The 24973-nt window shown below is 38.1% G+C and overlaps 1 protein-coding gene across 2 annotated transcripts in view; it reads left to right on the top strand.

Moving 5' to 3' along the window:
* Nucleotides 1–915: 915 nt before the first annotated feature.
* AKR1D1 (aldo-keto reductase family 1 member D1) overlaps nt 916–24973 on the top strand; it is a 36692-nt gene continuing 12634 nt past the window's right edge. The window contains exons 1-5 of one of the 2 annotated variants that reach the window (XM_058569378.1): nt 916–1008; nt 12114–12281; nt 13776–13892; nt 18843–18920; nt 22882–23004. In XM_058569378.1, the coding sequence (XP_058425361.1) occupies nt 916–1008; nt 12114–12281; nt 13776–13892; nt 18843–18920; nt 22882–23004 (579 nt within the window). The remainder of the gene's footprint in view (nt 1009–12113; nt 12282–13775; nt 13893–18842; nt 18921–22881; nt 23005–24973) is intronic. The other variant, XM_058569387.1, reaches the window with a different exon arrangement.

Genomic DNA, 24973 nt, shown 5'->3' on the forward strand with positions numbered 1-24973 from the left:
TTTGTTCATTGTTTCCCTAACTGCTACTTCTTCCTTTTTTCTTAACAATCTCCAGAATCTTCCCAGGTGAGATTAACCTCAATTCCAAACTTAGAAATAGCTTCTAATTATCTTAAGGCAATCAGTCTTTCATTTCCTTTGACCATCATAATTGATTTAGTGATGGATCCATGAACCAAGAAAAGCAATCGAGGCCCAAAAGACTCCATTTCTGAATTACTGTGTGAGCTATGGAGTAAGCAAATCTCTTTTTTGTTGGGTTTGAACATGGAACCCTGTCACTCCAAGGACCGGTTACCATCTTTCAATGAGAAGGGGAGAGTCTGCTAAGAGAGCGAGGAGGTGGAGAGATGAACCGGAGAGTGAGAAACTCGTTCCTGGCCATATCATTTGTTTCCCTAGTCCAGCGTTTCTCCAACTTAATTAGGTGATAAAAATCCCAGGACCCTTCCCAGTCCTGCTGCATCAGAGTCTCCAGGGAAGTCCTGGGAAACTGCTCTAGTCTTACCTTAAGCTAGCCCTAATGTTGAAGTTATCAGGAATATGAACCAATAAATTTCCTTTATAGTTTACTTGCCAAGAAAAGCATCCTAACTCATAGAAGCCAGCTAGATTTCTTTCTTTTGATTTTTCAGTCTTTTCTTTGCAGAGAAGTAAGCATAAGCTCTCAGTGAGTTATGTAATTTATATGACCAGATGAAGTTCAAAGGACAGTCTCAGATAGAATTTCCAGAACAATCTGGAAAAAAATACAGATTGAGAAACAGACTCGTTAACCTCTCTTCTCTCCCACTGCTCCTCCCTCTGGCCCTCCTCTCTATGATTAAATAGGCCCTGGGTCTCCTTTTCAGAAAGACTCTTCCTGTGGTATTCAGAGTCTCTTCAACAAATCTGAAACCCCAGACTCTCTCCAAGATGTACTTCAGTGCTGAAAATCACCGCATACCTCTAAGTGATGGAAACAGCATTCCTATCATTGGACTTGGTACCTACTCAGAACCTAAATCGGTAAGCTTATCTCTGTTTTTTGTTTTTGTTTCTTTTTAAGAAACTTTCCTGAAGCATAACCTGTAATTCATTTTGAATGGATGTCATTGATTTACTTCTTTTTGTAAGACCTCCAAGGACTACTGTTTGGCTAAACGAGTATTGGGATCAAGGTTAAACTAAATCAGTGTATGATTTAAAATGATCTTAGATTGGAAAATGGGACCTTTCTGCTTCCTTTACTGAAATTCAGCTAAATGCTGATTATTAGATTGAACAGGGACACATGAAATTTCCAAGCTATGGAAAGCTTGGAACGAACTTTTAGTGAAAACCTACCATGTGTGAAGCACTAGGCTATGGAACCTTCAAATATGAAGAAAACAGTATGTCTTTTGCCTAGGGATTAAAAATCTAATAGAGGAGACAGACTTTTTAATAACTAACTGTAAAACAATGAAGATAAGAGCAAACGCTGTCCTAGACCTGTAAACAGGATCTCTCTGAAAAGACAGGAAAGGGAATAAATTTGATCGTGAAGATTGAAGTGGGTTTTCATTAAAACACGGTAAAGCTTCTACTTATAAGAAAAATATCTTTCTGCTTTCCTCCTTGCGATTCAACATTTAATGCTGATTACCAGAATAAACAGTGGTATGTGTACAAATGCTACTGAAATCTGAGTGCTCACGTATGAATGAACTCTGTAAAGCTAAGTCTGAGTTAGTCAGGCAGAGAAGCAGAGCTAAGGCAGGACTTTCTAGGCAGGAGGAAGCATAGAGGAGCAGGGGTATATGACATGTCCAGGAAAGGCCGAACGCACAGTAGCTGGCATGTGGAATTAGTGGTGGAGGTAATAGCAGCTGGATCTGGAAACGCAAGTTGAGACAGGATTATAAAAGACCTTGAATGCCATGCCAAGGAGTCGGAACCTCATTCTATAGAAAAGGAGGAATTATCTAAAGTTTAGGAACAGAGGAATACCACCATCAGATCAGTGTTTTTGAAAGATAACTCTGGGGCAGCATGGAGAATAGAAGGCAGAGGAGCAGAAATAAACTACAGACACCAAGAATAGTTAACAGTTGCATCACAATCCCACATTCCACTTCAATTGCCCAGGTCTCTTGTTTTTGGTAATGCAAAGGAAAATCACAGTTGGGGCAATTACAAGAGTTGTCATTGGCCCTTTCCTCTTCTTACTTTGCCCATTGTCTCCTATGATCTCATTCATAATCTCGGCTCCAACCACATGTATGCAGAGACTCCTAAATCTATGTTTCCTATTCTGTTTGTTTTATCTCCCATACAACTGTGGACCGGCTACATCAGAACCACCTGGGGCATTTCTTAAAAATACAGATCCTTAGGCCTCACCTTTGGTCCACTGAATCAGAATCTCTAGGGGTAGAACCTGAGAATCTACATTTAACAAGCTCCTTGGCTAATTCTGTTGTGCAATCATGTACTCCATCTCCCACAGGCACTTCTAACTCAACATGACAAAACTACTCTCACTATCTCCCCTTCCACCCAAAATACTTCTCCTAGCAAGTCACACTACCACTCCCAGCCACCCAAGCCAGAAATCTGAGTATATTCCTTCATTCTTCACCCTTCCTCGATTCTCCTCTTCTCCACATTACATACAAATGATTGTTAAATCACAGTTGAATTTATCTCAGAAACATTTCCCCAATTCATACCCTCCTCTTTATCTCCATTGTCACTGCCTGAGTTTGGGGTCTTAATTTATCTTTGGGCTATTCTGCCAGTTTTGTCCCCTTCCAATTAATCACCCAAACTGGGGCTATCAGGATCTTCCTCAGACCCAAATCTGATCATGTCACTCCTCTGCCTAATTATTTCAACAGCTCCCTATCAATTATAGGGTAGATTTTACACACCTTACCTTGCACACTGGGCCTTTACGGTGCAGTAGAGATCTGTCTGTCCAGCAGCATCTGCCACTACTCTGCCACCTCCCCCTATGTGCAAAACGTAACTACCTAAGTTCCTTGAACAACTCTCCCATCTGCATGCCTTTGAACATACTGTCTTCTACCTGGAACACCGTTTCTCCTGATTCGTTCACCTGGATAACTTCTACTAAACCTTGAAGACCCATCTCAAGGATACCTCTCCTTAGAAACCCATCTCTGAGCCACCACAACTTGTCCCTCCTGCATGCTCACAAGCCCCTTGTGCTCAACTCTACTGTAGCACTTATCACACTATATTGTAATCATTGTTTCTCTGCAATCTTCCCCACAAGACTGTGAAATCTATTGTTCAGCTCTGTGTTCCCAGCATAGTGTCTAGTATGTAATGAGTGTTCAGCTAATGCTTGTCAAATTAACGAATGAGTTTGAAAGGGGATGTATATGTATGTGAGCATCAGAGGGTATGAAGATGTAAATGGATACAATAATAATAGCTAAAATTTTCTGAACACTTAACCACGTGCCAGAAACTCTTTTAAGTACCTCACATTATGTGCATTTTTTAATTTAATGCTCACATTATGAAAGAGACAACATTTAACCTCATTTTACAGATAAGAAAACAGGCATAGAGAGATAAAATAAATTCCCCCAAACTTATAATGCTAAGGAGCAGAGCTGGGATTTGAACCAATGTAGTTTGGGTCCAGAACCTATGCTCTAATGCCTATACTATATTGCCTGTTATGAATATCTCTTATGTCAGTGAAGCCGCATATTTCTAACTATGACTTTCTGTTGTGTATTTCTGTATACGAAAGTATCTATGAGATATATATATATATATATTTATTTATTTATTATATATATGTATTTCCTGAAACTCAGTGGGGCTCAAAGTGCTGTGTCTACCCATAAGTATTATTGAGTACCTACTATGTGTCTAGTAATATTAAATGCTATGGGTTGGAGACATTCAGAAGCAGTCATGTGACATTTCCCAAAAAGAACTGTAACTCACTTTAGAAGGTAAGACACACACTAATTAGAGAATATGACATACGAGGAATACTATTAGAAATGAAGATCATGCATGCACCAACCACACGGTGGTCAGAAATACTACCAGTGGTAAAGTACTATATGGACTTAATGGTATGTCTCACAAAACCAGAAACCCTACTGTGAAGAAAAATACACCACACATATCTAGAAGATGTGGGATGTCTGGAATAGCTGGGGTTAAGGGCGGAGCTGGGAAGTGGAAAGAATGGAGTGTCTCAAATAGAGCAGACTCATGGCTTTCTGTTCCAAACCACACAACTGACAATTCCATTATCACCTACCCAGGGCTGATGAGGCAAAGGCAAGGACTACCTGTGCTCAGTTGGTCACCCTGAAATAAAAATATCAAATTAGATTTAACTTCAGAATCAATTTTAGTCCTAGAGGGCCAGTCTGATGCCAACATTTAGTCTTCTCCACTTGACATGCCTGAGATTCTTTTCAAAACCTTTCATTCCACAACAAGAGATAGAAGGCAGATGCCGGGCTGAGGTAACCCTTTAACTAAAAGTCATTGATGTCTCATGTACATAGTCAAGTCAGCCAATATTTGTCCTGGGATCCTGTTCAGTTTTGTTGCCTCAGAAGTTAGAGAGCAGCAGGGTGCCAGGGGAAGACTTAGGCATGTCTTCAGGGGGAGATGGAGTGGGAGCAGAGATGGAAGGCTAAAGTAAGGAAGACTAATACTTCTGCTCCAACTTCTGCCCTGTTTAGATTCCACTAGAACATGTGGAGATAGGAACTGTGGGAAAGCAGCTTGGAAGAACATTATTGTGGAGCTGGGAGAGGCCGACCAGTCCAGCTTCTCCTGACTTACAAAACTTTTTTTTTCTTAATATGCTCAACTTTCTTGTAAAGGTATTTCATGCCTGTTGATTCAGGGAATTTGAGATGGAACCAACATTTCACAGCACCAAGCACTCTGTGCATTACCTCACTTGACCATCACTAATGAAAACCAAAATGTACCAGTTATCCATGTGACTTTTCCCTATGACAGCTTCCCAGAATGCTTTCATACAGGGACCAAATAGTCTATAATGGCCTCCCAACAGGTCTCCCTTCTTTCTGTCTGTCTCCCAATAGCTCCATCTGGGTAAGTCCAATAGTTTCTTGAGTCTTGTTCCTTTTTCTTGCTTTGATAAAAATTAATTCGTTTTCTATAAATATCAGCCCATAGAGTTAAAAAGCCAATATTTATCAAAAACTTCAGATCAAACTGAAGAATGTCGCTGGGTGTGCAGATGACACAAATCTGAGACCAATGGTAAATATTTTGGTAACTGGTAATAATTCAGTTCAATGAATATTTGTCGTGTGCCTACCATATGCGAGACATTTTTCTAGGTAATGCAGAGATGGAAACAAAGGACTAGAAACAGGGATGTAAAATCTGTAAGTGGAGTGACTGAAGGCAGAAAAAATAGATACACATATAACTAAAATATAAGGAAAAGCTGAAGTGCTTTAAGAGAGACAATACTTGTTCAAAGATGAAAGTAGCAATGAACAACTCTAGTTATGGGGTAGATCAAGAAACATCCGTCAATGGGGAAGGAGTGGAGTAGGAAGGTAGATTGGGGTCGTAAATGATCCAGGATTCCTTCCTGGGTGGCCTTGGTGGAGGTTTCTGTAGCTGCAGGCGGTTTTCACAATCTGGAGAGTGAGCCAAACGCTTTGCCCATGGGGCAAAGGAGAGGTGATGTCCAAACCCTGATGAATACCGAAGAGGAGCCTGAAACATCAAGTCCATTCTGCACCTGAGCTGGAGGAGGTGGAGGGTACAAGGCTCAGGACCCCTTCTCAGGAATATGCCATCCTTTAAGTGGTTCTTGCTGTCTCCCCAGTGCCCAATTCCCCTCCTCCTCTCAACTCAGGGAACCTTGTTTCACCTGGAGAAGGCAAAGCCTTGCTCTTCCAAAGATTTTTTTTTTAGATCTGTTTTTAAGCTGAGGACGGAGTGTTAAGGAAAAATAATTATTCTGTGTTAAATTATACTGTGTTAAGGCACAGTAAGGAAGACTTTATGCAAGGGAGGGACTGTCGTGATGGGTGTAGGGACCACTGTGATTGAATTCTGCTTAGGGGAAAGAGATTGGGCTCAACTCTGAACAGCACGAGCAAGTGGGAATTTATGGCCAAGGAACAGGTTTGGAGTCAGTGGATGGAAAACTACCAAGAGGAGACATCAGGGGTAAGGGAGGATTCTAGCTAAACCCACCTAGCAGGATTCTTGCTGAAGACAATCTAGGTGATCAGACATCACCTGGGGGATGGTGGAGGCTGAGGAACCTGATTAGATATCAAGAGTGATGGGATATGGAGGGTGAGGGGTTGTTGCTGAATTGACTTAGCAGCATTCTTGCTAAAATTGGACAATGCAGAGACCAAAATGGAAGTCCATGTTGGAAAAGAGTTCAAGGGAGCCTGATTAGAGTTTGGTCAATGAAAGAAGCTTTGTCAGGGGTAGCGGTGGTTTCACAATATCTTCCTAAAGGGACTACGAGCTCGGCAGGAAGCATGAATAAGTGATCCTGAGTAGCTAAGTCTATTTCTCAATTTTCTTCTGCTTTCCCATTTTGAAAATAGACAGGAATGCAAGAAATGTTTTGTTTTCTTCTTTGCTACAAGCAAAAGGAAAACACATGCACCTAACACTCAGGAGACTATCGTCAACACACAATAACTAGAGGACCAGAGACCCCACCTACCGTTCTAAAAGAGGATGGCAGCTTCTCCACTACAGCCAGTTGTCATGCATAAACTAGGGTCCAGTGTGGCCTGATCTTCAACCATTTTTTCAGAGAATGTTGTAAAATTAATTATTATTTTTTAAATAATAGCAACTCGTTTCGATTTTTGTAAAACGCTATATGGGTAATATTTTGAGGGCCAAAAAACAAAGAAGAAATTCAATTGGTGTTATTTTTACTTTTAGTAGAGTGAATATCCTGAGTGCTTTCCAGTACCTTCACACTCACACTCCTGCCACGGACCTTTGCTTTCAGAAATCAATCTGCATTTTGTTATGTCATTCCTCTCTAGAGGCAATAAATCCTGCACATCAAGCTGCAAAAAATGGTTTGATGGGAGGGGTAGAGGGTAAAAAAAAATGCCAGGGAGAAAAACATAGGGTCATATTTCAAAAATATTAACCTGCCAAAGTTAAAATGAATTAAAATGAGAAGAGACGGAATACATGGAGATCAAGTGAGAAGGCTTCTGTAATAAATCAGGCAAAAAAATAATGAGGACTTGAACTTGGTTGGTAGCTATGAGGAAAATAATTTGGCTGGAGCCTAGGAAGGAAGTACCTTGGCTGAAGGCTACAAATCATTAGGATGAACTCTACAAAGCTTGGCAATCAATTGGATCAGGCAAAGGAGAACAAATGGTAGATCAAGGGCAAAAATGACATTTCAGGCCCAAGTTAATACATTCTTTGGATCTAAGATTTTGAAATTTATTTGAGTCACTTACCCCTTATTTTTTATCTCCCTCCTGTTCTTTTTGTAACATTTAAAATTTTGAAATATAATGTCTTAGAGAGGGACAAACACTTTTAAAGCTAACATTTGTGTAACCACCACCCAGCTCCCAAATTAGAACATATCAAACCCAGTAACGCTCCCTCAAGAGGTAATTGTTTTTCTAACTTTTATGGTGATTATTTTCTTGCCTTTTTCTAAGGGTTGCACAACTTTAACATGCATTTCTGACAATATAGTTTAATTTTGACAGTTTTTGGACTTTTTGTGAATGGAAACATACTGAATGCACTATTTGTTTCTCTTGACTCTGTTTCTAAATATTATGTTGTAAGATTCCCCTATGTTATTAATCATGTCAATCATTTTTACTGCTGTATAATATTTAATTATACGAATATATCAGTATTCATTTTACTGGTGGGCATTTGTCTTGTTGCCAGTTTGGGGCTTTACAGACAATATTGCTACGAAGAGTATTGCACATGTCTCATTGCACACATGCATGAGTTTCTCTAAGATATATACCTAGGAGTGGAACTGCTGTGCCATCGAGTATCAGTATCTTCCATTTTAGTAGATGATATCAATATAATTTCCAAAGTAGTCATATAATTTATACGCCCTCCAACAATGTATGCTCCACATTTTCACCAACACTTGATGTCTTTTTAATTTATGCAACTCTAGTAAGTGTGAAACCATCTCTCATTGTGGTTTTAATTTGCATTCCTTTACTCTATATGAAATTGGTCAATTTTTCATATTTTTATTAGCCATTGGATATCTTTTGTAAAGTGGCCATGCCTTCTATGCATTTTTATTTATTGAATTTCCCTTTTCTTATTGATATGGTGAATTTTTAAAATATCTGGATATGAGTCCTTTGTCAGTTATATCTATGTGAAAATATCTCTTCCCATTTGTCATTTTACTCTTGTCCTGGTGTCTTTTGATAAGTAGAGTTTCTCAATTTTAATGTGGTCACATTTATCACTCTTTTAATTTGTCTTTAGTACGTTCTGTGGTTTGTTTAAGAAATCCTTCTTTACCCAAGTGTCAGGTTGGATGGGGAACTCTGGGGGAACAGCCTCTGACAAGGAGATTTGCATGCTAGAGGCTTACCCGTAAAGGAGTGAGAAAAGCAGGTCTGTGCAGTGGGAACTCTTGAACTGTGATGGAGTCGCTTAGCAATCCCACAAGAAGCTCTGGAATGGGAAGGGTGCTACAGAGTTTTGCTGAAATACTTTGCGCTGAAATATACCCCTGTATCAGCCATAGAGGCACTCAGATGTGAGTAGTCAGCAGCCAACACTCCTGACATCGAAGGAAATGAGTGCCTCTGTCCTGTGGGGTACACCATGACATCCACTACAGTCTACCCCGGTGCCAATTGGAGCTACTGGCTTTGTATGCTAAGTTCACCTTGGGATAGCTCTTCTAGAATTCTGTTTAGTCTCTTTCCTGGAAAAAGTTTAAAAGAAGAGGTTAGCAGAATGAATATAGCTCCTGCCACTAAAGTTGTCTTCAAGTTGCAACTTATATTTATTGTCTGTCTCCAAGACTACCCATTCTAGATTCCCCGCACCCTTAGCCAACATCTCTGCTAGTCTAGGTGGCTTACCTGATATTATGACCCAGATCCTCATCCTTGAGTTGTCTGAGTCCTTGGTCAACTTACCCTCTCAGGTCATGGCTGCTGTACTTGTCCATTAACAATCAAAATTGGGAAGGGGTATGTCATTGGGTCACCTAGGTGCCAAACATTTTCTTCCCTGTCTCATTGTGTAACAATGGAAGAGCCCTGCCTCCTTCCAGGATAAAGGTCACTAACTCCCGCCAGTATGGCAACTGCTTTCTCTGAAGGCTGAACTCTTGAAATAAGGAGGCTGGTTTCCCCTGGTAACGACAACAAAAGATAACTACAATAACAAAGTCTAAAATTCAGGGATGGGAAGCACACATTTTCTAAGTGGGTAAAAGGGAGTGATGCTAAGCTGAACACTCCTACTGCGTTTTCAGACTCGCATATTCTACTTACTGGGAACACAACACCATATAACGGATGTTGACCTAGGGTATACGTCACGTCCTGGAGGATGGCACCTCATCCTTGTAGGACTCTCCCCTTTCTTGGCCATTTCAGGAAACAGAATTTTTTATTTTACTGAGATTGTCCTTAGTTGTGGAGTCAAATTTTTGCATTTTAGATTCTCCTTTCATATCACTTATTTGAGTCTCCAAATATGGTATTCTATTTGATTTTCCTGATTTTTCCCTATAATGGATTATTCTAAAGAGTCTATCAGAATTTATATAGAATTCTCTTATGCTACATTTAAGAGTTACAAAGAAGTATTTTTCTCTTTTCCAACTAGTTCTTCCATATTGATTAGAATTAAGTCCAAAATAGTAATGCACCTCATTGCTGCTTCCGCCATCTAAGGGAGAATATCTTTAGCAAGTAAAGAGTGTACCAGATATTCAGCTTTTAGCACAGGCTCTTAAATGATAACTGAATAACTGAAGACTTTCATTACTATAACTTGCTTCTATGCCATAATCTTTATTAAAAAAAGCATCATCCATATATTACTTCAGGCTGACAGTCAATACCTCACTCCCACCTCAGCCCTTGTCTTGCTCACTTTCTTTATCCTAAGTGCTCTCCCTGTGCTTCTTTTCTTGGGTTAATCTTTGAAAATAGAAGCATATACTTTAATATGCATTGTTTTGGGCTCTTCTCTTTGTGTATTAAATCTACTTTAGCTCTGTACTTGAATTATCAGTTCCAGCCCACAAAATCTCAGTAATATTTCTGAGATTACATTTATCATCTCATATTGAGCTTTATTCTTTTCATTAATACTATGTACACACCTGAGGAAAAGAAGCAATATTTTTATTTTTTCCCTGTGAATTTCTGGATTTTACTCCAACTCTCCTCTTCCTACTGTGCTTTTGTTGTCACACTTGCTGCCATCCATAACATCTCATTTTACAGTTTTGGATTTTTTGCCTCAATTTCTGTTCGAGTCCTATTGATCTTATTGTCAATTAATTAACCAAAGAGGTATTTCTGACATTCCTGAAATGTGTGTCTCTTTTCCCAGCTATTTGATGTTTTTGACTATGAATCCTATTTTCTAATACCATCTGTGTAGCCAGTTTGTTCATTTATCATATTCTCTTAGCTTAGGAAAAGAAAATACAATTTATGCTCCCAAGGCTTTCTATTTCCAGCCCAGGACTGCAAAGTCACTAGCAATATGAGAGATTTCTTGTCGCGCTCATTCTACAACAAATCAATAGCTATGGGCCAGAGTTCACAGGTCTGGTATGAGTTGTCAAGCATTCAGTTAGAACACTGAAAATACAGAACAAAGCACAAATAGTTCTTAACATTTGTGAATGAGATCACAATGAGCTCCATCTGAATATGAGGTCAATAAAAATCTACAAATAGGATTAAACTTCTTCCCCACACACAACCTAAAAGATGATTTGAAAATTTTATTTGATGAAACTAGGTATTTGTCTTGACGGAAATCGCCATCAAGTCTTCCATTTCTCATTAAGAAAAAATGTAACTAAGATGAGACATACTCTTGTATATTTAAAATGTCGCCATAATTAAAGAACAGTAATTTACGTGCAATCTGAAAAACCGATAACTTATACCTCAGGTGTTAAGAATTTGTCAGTTTTTTGGTCCTGTCAATGTTCAGGGGAGAAGATATTCTCATTCTTATGTTTCATGCAGGTTAATAAAATGAGCAAAGGTTTTGCTACCAAATTGGATTAAAATATATCATGAAAAATCTAACATGCCTCCCAAACAATCTTTTTTCCCAGCTTTATTGAAATACAATTGACATACAACAAGCTGCATATATTTAAAGTATACAATTTGATGAGTTTGACACATGCGTATACCCATGACGCAATCACCACAATCAAGATGGCAACCATATCCATCACTGCCACAAGTTTCCTTGTACTCCTTTGTAATTCCTCCCTGCCACCCATGCCCACGCCCCCTCCCCCACACCCCAGGCCATCACTGAGCTGTGTCTGTCACTATAAATTCATTTTCATTTTCTACCACTTTGTAGAAATGGAATAACAAAGTATTTATTCTTTTTTGTCTGGCTTCTTTCACTATAATTATTTTGATATTTATCCATGTTGCTGTGTGTATCAATAGTTCATTCCTTTTTGTTAACGACTGGTATTCCATTCTGTGGCTATATCTCAGTTTGCTTACCCAAACTTTTCATTTATAATTGAGCCTTCTTCAATGAACTTGTGCCCTCCTATAACATGGCTACCATGAAATCTCCTGTCACTGGTAAAATTGATCAAGTAGCATTTCTGAAGCCACAAATCTGAGAGCAGACCTGGAATGGATGGAGTCTCCACTGAGGCTGGGAAGCTCTGCAGAAGGTCAGTTTCTCCAGTCCCTGGACAGCATCTTCCAGTCACAACAGCATGGAATGTGGAGTTTGTCATTCCAGTTTGTCATTCATTGCTGTGAAACAATGTACAAAACGCAAAGTGACCTGATTCAGAATGATTAAACTAAAGGAAAAACACACTTCCCTTTTCCTCCACCGCCTTGTCATTTCAGACCCCTAAGGGGAACTGTGCGGCATCAGTGAAGGTTGCCATTGACATCGGGTATCGGCACTTTGATGGGGCCTACATCTACCAGAATGAGCATGAAGTGGGGGAGGCCATCAGGGAGAAGATAGCAGAAGGAAAGGTGCGGAGGGAGGATATTTTCTACTGCGGAAAGGTGAGATCTTCCCTTCACACTCTATCTCCTTATATTAATGGCGGATCTGATGTCATTTTTCTCTGCTAAATAATGTTGGACTCACCAAGAGGAGTGAGTGCTCAACTGTCAGATTCCTCACTCTTGCCAACAATTTAGGGACTAATTAGCCCCTTGAAGGTTAGGGAAAAACTCCTTCTTCATACATGGGCATTGATTTAAAACAATATGGGAAGAGCCAAATCTACAAAGCAGAAAAACTGGGGGTAGAGGGATGTGGGAGGTGGTTCATATGACATAAGCATTTGTCTAAGCTTTCTTTTAAAGGGCAGCCTTCTTTTTCTTTTGTGTATGCTTATTTATCCATAGATCACTAATTTTTTTATTGAGATGTAATTCACACATGCTCTAGTTTGATAACCCAAGCCGTAATTTTTCATTACCTAACACTTTAGAGATCAAGTAATTTCTTTTTCTTTTTTTGTTAAGCTAAGTTTCCTTTATTTACTTTATTTTTTCTGCTTTATTGAGATATAATTGACATATAACATTGTATAAGTTTAAAGTGTACAATGCACTGATTTGATACACTTATGTACTGCAAAATGATTACCACCCTAGTGTTAGCTAACACCTCCATCACATCACATAATTACCATTTCTTTTTTGTGGTGAGAACATTTCAGATTGACTCTCTTAGCAACTTTCAAGTATATAATACAGTATTGACTATAATCACCAAGCTTTACATTAGGTCCCCAGAACTTATGCATCTTATAACTGGAAGTTTGTACCCTTTGACCAACATCTCCCATTGTCATTCGTGGATAGCTATCTAATTAATTATCTTTGTTGGGGGAAGACGAGGCTGGGGTCTCCTCTGCTGCCATTTTGGTGACATCATTGGTTCAGCCAGAGGTCAGGTGATTTCTTAGTAGGAACTGGCAGAATTTCCCTGGGATCTGAGTAAGACCAAATGAGAACAAAGGAGCAGTGAAAGGGAATCTAAACTTTTGCAATAATTTAAAATTTCACCACCTTATGCACTGACCATCACAAATGTGAAGGATCCAGAGAAGTCACACACACAACCATATTTCTTGCTCAGGTGAAGCACACCTTTTTTCAGAATGACATGAAAATAAAGCACCATGCCGGGTCAGAATAACTAGTCAGACATGTTCCCTAGTTACACAATGAGGAAAAGTGAGGGTGCTGAGGGTCAGTTAGGAGATTAGCACCAGGCAGAGGAAGACTTTGTCATTGAATTAGATACTCTGGGGTTCAGGTGGATCTTTAGGTCTCTGGTACTATATTCAGCTAAAGCTATACTCTGGATGTCAAGAGTTATAGCAGCTCATCCTATACTCAGATGACACTGTAGCATAAACATATTTTTGTGAAATGAAATGAGTGAATAAAATGTGTATGAGTGCTTTGTAAAGAATAAAGGGCTGCATTATCCTAAAAAAAATAGTGTGGACGTTAGTTAACTATCCGCTTTTATTCTTTCAGCTGTGGGCTACAAGACACGTCCCAGAGATGGTCCGCCCAACCCTGGAGAAGACACTCAAGGTCCTCCAGCTAGATTATGTGGATCTTTACATCATTGAAATACCCATGGCTTTCAAGGTGAGCTCAGATGCCTAAAGGTTAAGGCTCTGCTCTTCGGCAACCATGAGCCAGCAGCTATGTTCATGAAGCCAGTTCATCACTTAGCACCGTAGAATGTTATGGTGTTTTGTTTCCATACATCAGAGAGTAGTGACCTAGCCTGACAAATGCCCGGAAGGATTATGTGTAACAGATGCAGGCCTGGATCCCAAGTTTCTTGATTCATAATCCAATGCACTTTCTATTGTATGATGTCTTTACAATGACAGTTTAAATTCTCTCCATCAAACCAACGTGTCGTCCCCTAACTGTAGTCCACATTTCACTTGCCTGGCATCCAGACACACCCTCTTCCCACTCATACAGTCATGAAAATGTCCCTGCAATGCATAATGCAAAGTAATATATACAACTGAAAACCTACTCACCATCTACCCCCTCCAAAGGGAAATAATCCAAAGAATAGTCAAGTTTTTGGAGCTAGCTCCAAGATCAGGATATCTATGTGATATCTCTTCCTCTAGTTCAAATGCACTCCTTCCTTGAACTTAGATCTATGGACTCAGTGTTAATTTAACCACGAACAACACACCCAATATACACTGCTGAAGAGGAGTAACTGCTTTAAAAGTTCATTGAGGGAAGGAGAGATTGAAAAACAAAACTGGCCACTTGTCCACAGGGTAAATCAGATCCTACTGGGCAGGAAGAACAAGGACTCTCTTCCATTGCAGTGGCCAGAATTCCTTTACGCAGCCAACCTGGCTGCCCCTATTCTGTTCTTTGGAAGTATTTTCTTTACTGACTCTCCTCTGTGGTCACATCCAAGAAGAACTTCGGGGACGGTTCCCCTTCTTCATGTGGATATGGGTTTGGAGGCTTCACAATGGCCTTGATAATCATAGGCTTTTATTGGTCAGGTTGGGATTTCATGGACAAGACAATATCCCTTAAAAGCTTGATAGGCTTTTAGTAAACTCGCATTCAGTCAACTCCATGAATGAGTAATTAAAACTAGAAATATTATAGGGTCCCATTTCTTGCATCAAATCCTTGGCCTGTGGTTTCTGTCTCTTAGTATAGAACCTCCTTTTTCTCCTCATCTGCCCAGTCTTGAGGTTAATGGCCTCCATCTGGCTTGAAATAATACAAAAACAGAGAGGCACAGATAATGTGTTCTTTGCACCCAGTCTGCATCTCATTAGATGGTGCGCCTTTGTCAGTTAAGGCATCCATGGCCTGAGATTTTTGCCTTCAAAGGGACATTGAGAACCAGAATTTTCCCAAAGTCCAATTTTATTTCCTCTAGGATTCTTATCTTCCTGCCTTGGCTGGCATTGACTTTTCTATCTCTGGAAGACTCAGATCTGAACTTCTGCCATCTTGGATGTCATCCAGGAGCAGAAAGTACCCATTTTAGCAAAATGTCATCTTACCTCTCATCTTACAAGCCCAGTAGCAACAAACACATTTATCTTTCCTCAGGACCTGACTGAAGACTGCAAAAATGACCAACAAATTCTAACACCCAACGTTTTTCTACTCAGTCCCCTTAGCTCCAATCTTAGTAGGCTCATTGTCTGAATCCAAAGACACAAGGCAACAATTTAACTAGATGCCATGCTACTGGATAGCAAGAACTGCCAATTCTCAGCTGGAGGTGGGAAAATCCTCACTGTCCACAATCCCAAACTGACCTAGCCAATTCCACATTTTTGGTCCATTACTTACTACATCCCAATACCTTTGTATTAGTCAGGACTTTTGTTATAAATGGCACAAATTCAACTGAAGTAGGCATTAGCAAAAAAGGAAACTAAGAATTCCAAGAGATACCTAATTCAGGCACAGCTGGATCCAGAAGCTCAAACTATTTTCTGCACTCTGGCCTTCTCTATCTCTGTGTTCTGGTTGGCTTTATTCTCAAAAATCCCTCTCTGTATGATGGCAAAATGGCCATTGACATGCTAAGCCTACGTCATCAATACAACTTGAGAATTCAGACAGAGACCGCACATTAAACCTCATGGAGAAATACTGATTAACCTTGCTTGGGTCATGTACCTATTACTGACTAACCTTTGGTCTAAGGGCATGGATGACTGATTGATGTCTATGGCCAAGAGTGGGAGCTGGGTCAGTCCACCCAAACAGCATGTAACGAGCTCCTTCAGAGAAGAGAGCACAGGAATGATAGAAAGCAAAATAACAGATTTCCACTATACTCATTAGTTAGAGGTAAGTTAGCATAGTGGTAAGGAGCGTGGGCTCCAGAGCCAGGCTGCCTAGTTTGAATCCCAGCTCTGTCACGTATGAGCCAGATGACCTGGTCACACTATTACCTGGTCTCTTTTCACATCACCTAAACATGGTGCAGTGGAAAGAGTATGGACTTTGGAGTCACACAGAAGAGGAGACTGACTTTCAGCTTTATTACTTACTAATAGTCACTTTGGTCTTTCTGAACTTCAATTCCATTATCAGTAAAATGGAGGCAATAATAACTAACTTGCTGAGTCTTGTGAGGAGTCATTAAAATTAACCATGTGATATTACTGACACAATGCCTGACATTTATATATAATAAATGAAAGATAATATTGTGAAATGTTTAAGTGGAAAAGAACCTTAGCAATTATATATCCCAATAACCTTTTTCACAGAAGATAAAGTTGAGGCCTCAAGCCATGCCAGGTTTAAAGTCCATCAGAACTGGGCCCAGATGCTGGATCCCCTGATACCAATCCCATACTTGTTCCCCTACTACACTGCCCTTCCTGCCCTGTCCTCACAAGCCTAACAATCCCACGATCCTGTGGACTATTTCTTGATTTCAGGCTCTTGGGAGTTATAACCTCAGCCCTCCTTCTCACTCAGCCAACTTTGACTCTCATTCAAACGGCAGATTTCTAAGCTGAGTCTTAAAGATTTAGAAAGAACCTGTATTTAAAAGTGAGAAAATGAAATTTACATCTCTGCGGCTGACTAATGACTTGTAAAATCTTTTTGGAGAAGGTAAATAGAGAATTTCTATTCCTCTTCTTAGATGGGATCAAGACTCAAGGACACAGAGAAGGTAAAACTTTTAACAGTGAGAAATAACACAATATAATGACATTACCGCCCAACTGAGCCTGTAACTCCTGTATTTGAGAAATCAATCTTTGAAGCCAAAATATCACATGCTTTTTGAATCTCATGATTTTTTAAATCAAAAAAGCCTTTCTTGCTGAAATATTTTAGCACTTTATTATTTTTTAAATGTCAAGTTAACAAGCAGACACAATTTCAGAACAACAAAATACAAAAAAGTCATGATAAGACGTTTTAAAAAGATGAATAAAGTTATTGCTGAACAGGAACGAGAGTCAATAGCATAGATTTTTTAGAGGATTGGATTATTCTTCTAACGATGCCTTATATTAAAGAGTGGGAGTGGAGGAAAAAGACAATGGGTTTATCCAGACGAAGAGATTAGTAAAGTAAGCACAGTGGAAGCTTAACTAATAGGGACACCATAGAAACATCTAACAAGGGTTCAGGATTGATAAGGACTTAATCAAAATCTGGGAAAGTAAAAATTATTTAAGAGAGTTCATGATGGAGGCATAAAGCCATTTCAGAACAGAAGTAAGATTAGGAAATGCAAAAGGCAAGAAATACGATGGAAGACTAGAGTGGAAATGTGGGTCATATGTGTGCAGAAGGTCAAAGAGCTTAGAAATCAGAGACAGAAAGGGTAATTAATGTGAGTGATTACACGGCATCGGGAAGAAAGGAGCCCTTTTCCTGCTCTCAGTGAGGAAATTGAGATGAAATTGTCTTCACTACAGAGGACAACGGAGAAAGTGTTATCATCAGGAGAAAGTTTCATTCAGGTGAGATGGCAAAGGGAAAAATTAGGGGGAAAATTTAAGAATATAATGGACTTTGTCCAACTGCTTGATTTTTCACTAAAAAACCATCTATTATCAAGATCTACAAAGGTTTCCATGCTGCTGACCAAATCCAATAGATACTCTGTCCTCACATTATTTGATCTCTTTCAACACTGTTGACTACAGCCTCCTTCTTTAAACATTTTCATCTCCTGACTTCTGAGCTCACACTCCCCTGATTCTTTGGCAGCTTCTTCTCTGTCAACCTCCAATGGTTATCCCAGTACTCTATCCACAATATTCTTGTCTTACTGAGAACATTCTCTCTATAGGTGATCTCGGTCAGTTGCATGGATTGAATACCATTTTATATGCTGAGGATTCCCAAACTTTATCCGCAGCCGTGACCTCTCTCTGAGCTTCCTTCTGAGGTTTCTCTGTCCAATTGCCTCCTCAAATATCCACTTGAATGGTCTTTTCAAACTCAAAATATCCAAAACAAAACTCTTGATTCCTAGCCCAACCTCAGGAAATGATTACCATCATCCACCCAAAGAGCCTAGCAATCATGTTTTATTTCTCTCTATCCCATTCCCAAGCCCATAAGAGATGGATCTCATTTTTAGATATAGCAAAAAAGGAGAAATCTGAAAGAGAGTATTCCACACCACAGTCAGTCTTAGTTGGGAAAGGATGACCTAAAAACTAGAGAAGGAGATTTGACACCCAGATAGTGTGTGAGGTAGAAAAAGAGATGCTGAACTCCTGGAGAGCCCGAAAAGGGAAAGAAAAGAACCACTGGGTGGTTAGCCAGAACTGAGAAGTAGCGTGCTGTGCATTTGCCTTATTCTTATGGAGCATTCCATTCATCAACTATATTTTTCTTAGCTGAAGAATTTCCTCTCACCCTTAGTAATGATCTTTGGTTTCTTATGAGAATAAGAAATGTATCTATTTATAAATATATAAATAATTAAACTTGAATTGCTCTTCCGGTACCAGAGTATATTGGTATATTGACAACTAAAATTCCATAATTTTAATCCCCAGATATAAATCAAATGAATTACACTTATTCTTTTTTTTGAAGCCTGGAGATGAAGCCTATCCAAGAGATGAGAATGGCAAGTGGTTATATCACAAGTCAAACCTGTGCGCCACCTGGGAGGTAAGTTCAAATGAGCCTCTCTTAAAGGACAACGTTTTTAAACTGGGATCTGACTATTCTTGTCCGATTTATGGGGAGACGCAGCCTTTACTCCCAATGGAAAGTAATAGTCAGAAGAGGCATTTCTAACCACAAGCAAAGACGTCTAAAATGTCTGCTTCTGGGTGCTGAAAAATTCTTGATTTTGTTTTGATGGAAGAGAAGAATGCCAAAGATAAGGAAGAGAGAAGGGTGGAAAGAAAAATTAAAAGAAATGTTCTACTGTAACAGTAAATAAAAAATATGTACATAAATGAGATAAACTCACAAATTCTAAAAGTTTCTCAAATTGAATTTTAAAAAATCAGTAATATGATGTCTAAAAGAAACAAACTTAGTAGGGTGGTGAACATGATGTAGTCTACAAAGAAATCGAAACATAATGATGTACACCCGAAATTTATATGATGTTATAAACCAACGTTACCTCAATAAAAATAAATAAATAAACAATAAAAGAAACAAAACAAAATGATACATGAAAAATTGAAGATTAATTCTGGTTCCATTTCTGAGCAGGCTGCTGGCTCCTTCCCCAAGGTCACAAGAGTGGGAAACTGGGGAAAATAAGAAAACCCTATAGATTCATGGGCAGGGGGACAGATATTTTGAACTGGTTTGATTATGAGGTAATGTGGCAGCCTTTACCTAGAGCAGAAGGCAGCCCAGCAAGCAGTTAGGAGGAGGCACTATTGGTGTTCTTTTTGCTGTTTCTTCTTTCTTGCTATATTGTCTTAGGACAATATTGTCTGCTCCACATGTGCAGAAACTTAGGCCTCGTGTTCAGATGTCTTCAGGAGTCAAATCAGAGCAGCACTGAAATCCTGCACTTGTGAGAAGCTGCGAAAAACACGAGTTACTACCTGGCCTCTGGCAGTTGTTTCTCTTCCTCTCCCATTCCAAACTCCAAAAGCTGGGAAACTATACTCTAATGAGTATCTCTTTCTTTTGTGTGTGTGAGGAAGATTAGCCCTGAGCTAACATCTGCCAATCCTCCTCTTTTTGCTGAGGAAGACTGGCCCTGAGCTAACATCCGTGCCTGTCCTTTTCTACTTTATATGGGACACTGCCAAAGCGTGGCTTGACAAGCAGTGCGTTGGTGCACACCTGGGATCCGAACCCCAGGCCCACGCAGCAGAGCGCACGCTCTTAACCACTGCGCCACCGCGCTGGCCCCATGAATATCTCTTTCTAATAGACATCCCCCTGTAGCTAACGGCTGAGGATCTGAACTGTGGAGTTGTTTTCAGAGGTGAGGAGGCACTGACCAGGTTTTCTGGTGCCTGGGGCTCTGCACCCGAGAGACCACACTCTCACTCCTGACCTCACTGGAGCTGACTAGGTTTGGAGTCTGGTGTTCCACTCAAAGGACTGCCTGACAGTGTAGCCAGTATCCACAGGAGAAAATGAGTCCACAGCACAAAATAACAAGGCATGTATTTCACAAGGAAACAACATATCTCAATTACAGATCCCAACCTAAACAAAACAGAGGATCAAGAACTTTTAAATTGGCCAATTAACATATTCAAGGAGATAAAATATTGGCAATATGAAACAAGAACAAGAAAACATTTTTTAGAAACAAGTGAAAGTAATTATTAGAAAAAATAAAAAACAATGCAATCTATGGGATAAAAATAGAATGGATACAGATAAGGAGAAAATTATCACATTGAAAGATCAGAATGAGGAAATCTCCCAAAATTATCACATTGAAAGATCAGAATGAGGAAATCTCCCAAAATTATCACATTGAAAGATCAGAATGAGGAAATCTCCCAAAATTATCACATTGAAAGATCAGAATGAGGAAGAGGGAAAGGACAAAAAACTTTTTAAATATGAAAGAAAAGCTAAGAGATGTAAAGAAGAAAATTAAATTTTCCAGTATCCACACAATGGGAGTCTCAGAAAAAAGAAAGAAAAAGAAAAAGAAGTAATATTTGAAGGAAAAAACCAGAGATATTGAAAGGGCAAGGATTACCAAAGAAGAAAGAGAAGGAAACCTTCTAGATGCATTATAGTGAAATTCCAGAATATCAAACATAAAGAGAAAATATTAAAACTTCCAGAGTATAGCAAACAAGCCAATAAAGGAAAGAAAATGAAATAACAAAAAATAATCAATCCAAGAGACGGCAGGAAAAGAAGAAAAGAGGGAAAATGAATAGATGGGGAAAATGGAAAACAATTAGCAAGATGAGAGAATTAAACTCAGTGGTAACAATAAGTATAGTATATGTAAACAGTCTAAACAACCCACTAAAAAGGCAGAGGTTGTCAGAAGGGATAAAAAGCAAAACCCCACTATACATTATATACAAAAAATCTGTTTTAAATTAAAAGACACAAACAGGTTAAAAGTAAAAGTTAAAAAGAAAAGAAAAAATAGAAAAAGATATACTAGGCTGACAGTAATCAAAAGAAAGCTGGAGTAGCTAGTTTAATACCAACAAAGATTTCAGAGCAAAGAGTATTACCAGAGATGAAGAAGTTTGTTTTATAATAATAAAAGGGATCAATCCTAAATATCTATGCACCTAATAAGAGAACTCCAAAATACATGAAGTATAAACTAACAGAACTAAAAAGAAAAAGAGAATAATCCACAATTATAGTCAGAGATTTCAAAACCTCTCTCTCAATAATTGAGATAATAAGTAGAGAGAAAAATCTATAGAATACAGGAGATTTAAACATTATCAACCAACTTGACCTAATTGACATTTATAAAATACTTTGCCAAAATATCACAGAATGCTATTTTTCAAGTGCATATGGAACATTTAACAGAGTAGTGCATTTTCTGAGACATAAAACAAATCTCAATACATTTAAAACTATTCTTTACGCAAAGTAGGCTTTCTGATAAAATTGGAATTAAATTTGAAGTCAATAATAAAAATATATCTGAAAAATCAACAAATATTTGGAAATTAAGAAGTATACATGTAAATAACATATAAAAACAAAGAAGCAATAACAAAAATTATATCTAAATATAATCTGTATGCTAGCAACACAGTTGGAAATTATATTTTTAAAAAACAATATTAAATATTTAGAGAGAAATTTAACAAAATCTGTGCCAGACTTATACAGTAAAAATTACAATACATTACTGAGAGAAATTTTTAAAAATCTAAATAAATGGAGAGATCTATTATGCTCTTTGATCAAAAGACTGAATACAGGTAAGATGTTAATTCTTCCCAAATTGATCTATAGATTCAATGCAATCCCAGTCAAAATCCCAAAAGAAATGAAAAGCTGATTCTAAAATGTATAGGGAAATGAAAATAACATAATGATAAAAGATTCATTTTGCCAAGAAGATAGACCAATTTTAAACACATATGTACCAAATAAAATATCTTCAAAATATATTAAGCAAAAATTGATACAAAACAGGAAGACATTGATAAATGCACCATTATAGTGGGGGATTTCTGACATATTACTTTTAAATTATTGAGAAGCCTGGAAAAACAAAACTTAATTTTACATATAATGTATGTACGTATATATACATACACATATGTATGAGAGAGACACACAGAGAAAGAGATACTTTATCCAAAAATAGAACATACATTTTTCACACACACTAAACATTTATAAAAACTGATCAGGGACCATGCCATAAAGAAAACCTCAACAGACTTCAAGAAATAAGATCATTATTAATGTGTTGGTATATATTGTGAAAATACAAGGGGAAGATATGTTATACGATATTTCCCAAACTCGTTCCATTACAAAATTCCTGCCTGTCTCCCCGACTTTTTTTTTCTCTACAGAATGCCTATTAATATTCCCAGGCACTTTCTTTTTTAAAGAATTCATAGTCACCTTTAAAAACCCTTATTCTTCCTTGTTTTGAGGCTCCTTTCTTGACCCATTGGCATTTACTCTACAGGCTTTGGAAGCTTGCAAAGATGCTGGCTTGGTGAAATCCCTTGGAGTATCCAATTTTAACCGCAGGCAGCTGGAGCTCATCCTGAACAAACCAGGACTCAAATATAAGCCAGTCAGCAACCAGGTACCTCTTGACAGGGGAGTGGGAGGCAACCCGGGGGGCGGGGGACGGGGGGGATCCAATATTTACTTAACAGAAAGAACCCTGGGCAAGGAATGAGCAAGTCTGTGGTCACTCTACATGCATCTCATCATAAGACTCTGGGCAAGTCTTTTGACTTCTCTCAATTTAAGTCCCTTAAGAAAAAAGATTTGGAAGTTCAAATTCATGCAAAAGTAACTCCAAAAATTTTTTGAAGAAAAATAATGAGGGGGAACAAGACCTGCCAGATATTAAGACATACAAAGTATTTAAAATAATGTAAATAGTGCAAGAACCAACATACAAATAAGTAGAAAGTAAATATCTTAGAAACAGGCCCACGTATACTAAAACTTACTGGAAAACAAAATAGCACAAACTAGTAGCAAAGGGATGGATTTTTCAGTAAATAGTGTGGGGCAAATGGCTAGTGATGTAGAAACAAATAGAGATCTTTGCTTCATGTCATACGCCAAAGTGCCCCTTTGATCAAGAGTTAAAGAAGAAAAGGGAAATCGTTTGTAAATACTACAAAGAATTTTAGTTTTCTGGAGCAATGGATAGAAAAGACAGCCGTGGGAAAATTATAAAGAAAACTGATACATTTAATAGTATAAAAATATTAAACTCTAAAAATATTAGAAACAAAGAGCAAACAAAATTTTGCTTTTTAAAAAATATAATTATATTTTTAAAAATATAATAGAAAAAAGGAGATCATATCCTTATGAATTAAAAGCCTAATAAAAATCAATGAAAAAAATCAATGAGAAAAAAAAACTCAACAGAAAAATGGGCAAAAGAAATGAACAGAAATTCACAGAATACAAATTACAAGACTGGTAAACACATGAAAAATGTTCAACTGCACTAATAATTGCAGAAATTTAAGTGTTATTTTGTATTGTATATCAAATTAGCAAAGCTTTTGTTTTAGTTTTTAATATAATGTTCCATGTAAGCAAGAGATGAAGTGCTGGAAAGTGGAAACTTGCTCAGCCTTACTGGAAAGCAATTTGGCAATAAGTATCAAGAGCCCTAAAAATGTTCACAGTCCTCTATTTCTAGGAATTTACCCTTGTGAAAAAAACCAGAATGCCCAACATGTGTGTTTGTCACAGCACTGTTTATAATGGCACAAAAAAAGGGAAATGACACAAATATGAAAAATTAGGGGAATGCTTAAATAAATTACAAAACATTCATGTTATGTGAAATCTTAACAAAAGATGTTCTTGAATCATTTCTGAGGAAAAGAGAAATGGCCATGATATTAAGAGGAAAGACCAGGATACAAAATGTAATACAGTATGAAGGCGATCATATTATGAAAAACCATGCATAGAAAAAAAGATTGGAAAGAAATACATCAAAATACTAACTGTGGTTTTCTCTGACTGTGAATTTTGTTTTCTTCTTTATGCCTTTCTGTATTTTCCAAGTCTTCTGTAGTGAGTATATATTACTTTTATAATCACAAAAAAATACTATTATCCATCTTGTCCAATGGGGATAATGATACCCTCTTCACCCTCCTTCATAAAACATTAAGAAACCACTTGGATTCTTGGATTGGGTAAATATTCACATAATGTGATTATGGTTGGCTTGTTTGTTTGATTCATTGTTTTTAGTAACTTCAAAAGCATCTGGTATGAGTTAATAACAGAAAGAATGAATTATTACCTACATCATGACAATAGCCCACAGCTAAAATAGAAGCATTGTTATATTTAAAAGCACCACTTCTGAATTGACGCCTAAGCTAACACTATACCATATGCTCTCAGAAACAGAGGAACAACAACGTTTGACGTCCTAACTGATCTCAATCCATCCCTTTATTCCTACCGTACCCCTCAGCAGCGCAACTCCTTCCTGCACCCCCAAGAACAATATTTTGTTATAAAATGTTGAAATGACGAACAGGTTTCTTCTTATAAATATAAAG

The sequence above is a fragment of the Diceros bicornis genome, chromosome 3 (genome assembly GCF_020826845.1).
Source record: "Diceros bicornis minor isolate mBicDic1 chromosome 3, mDicBic1.mat.cur, whole genome shotgun sequence".
NCBI lineage: Eukaryota > Metazoa > Chordata > Mammalia > Perissodactyla > Rhinocerotidae > Diceros > Diceros bicornis.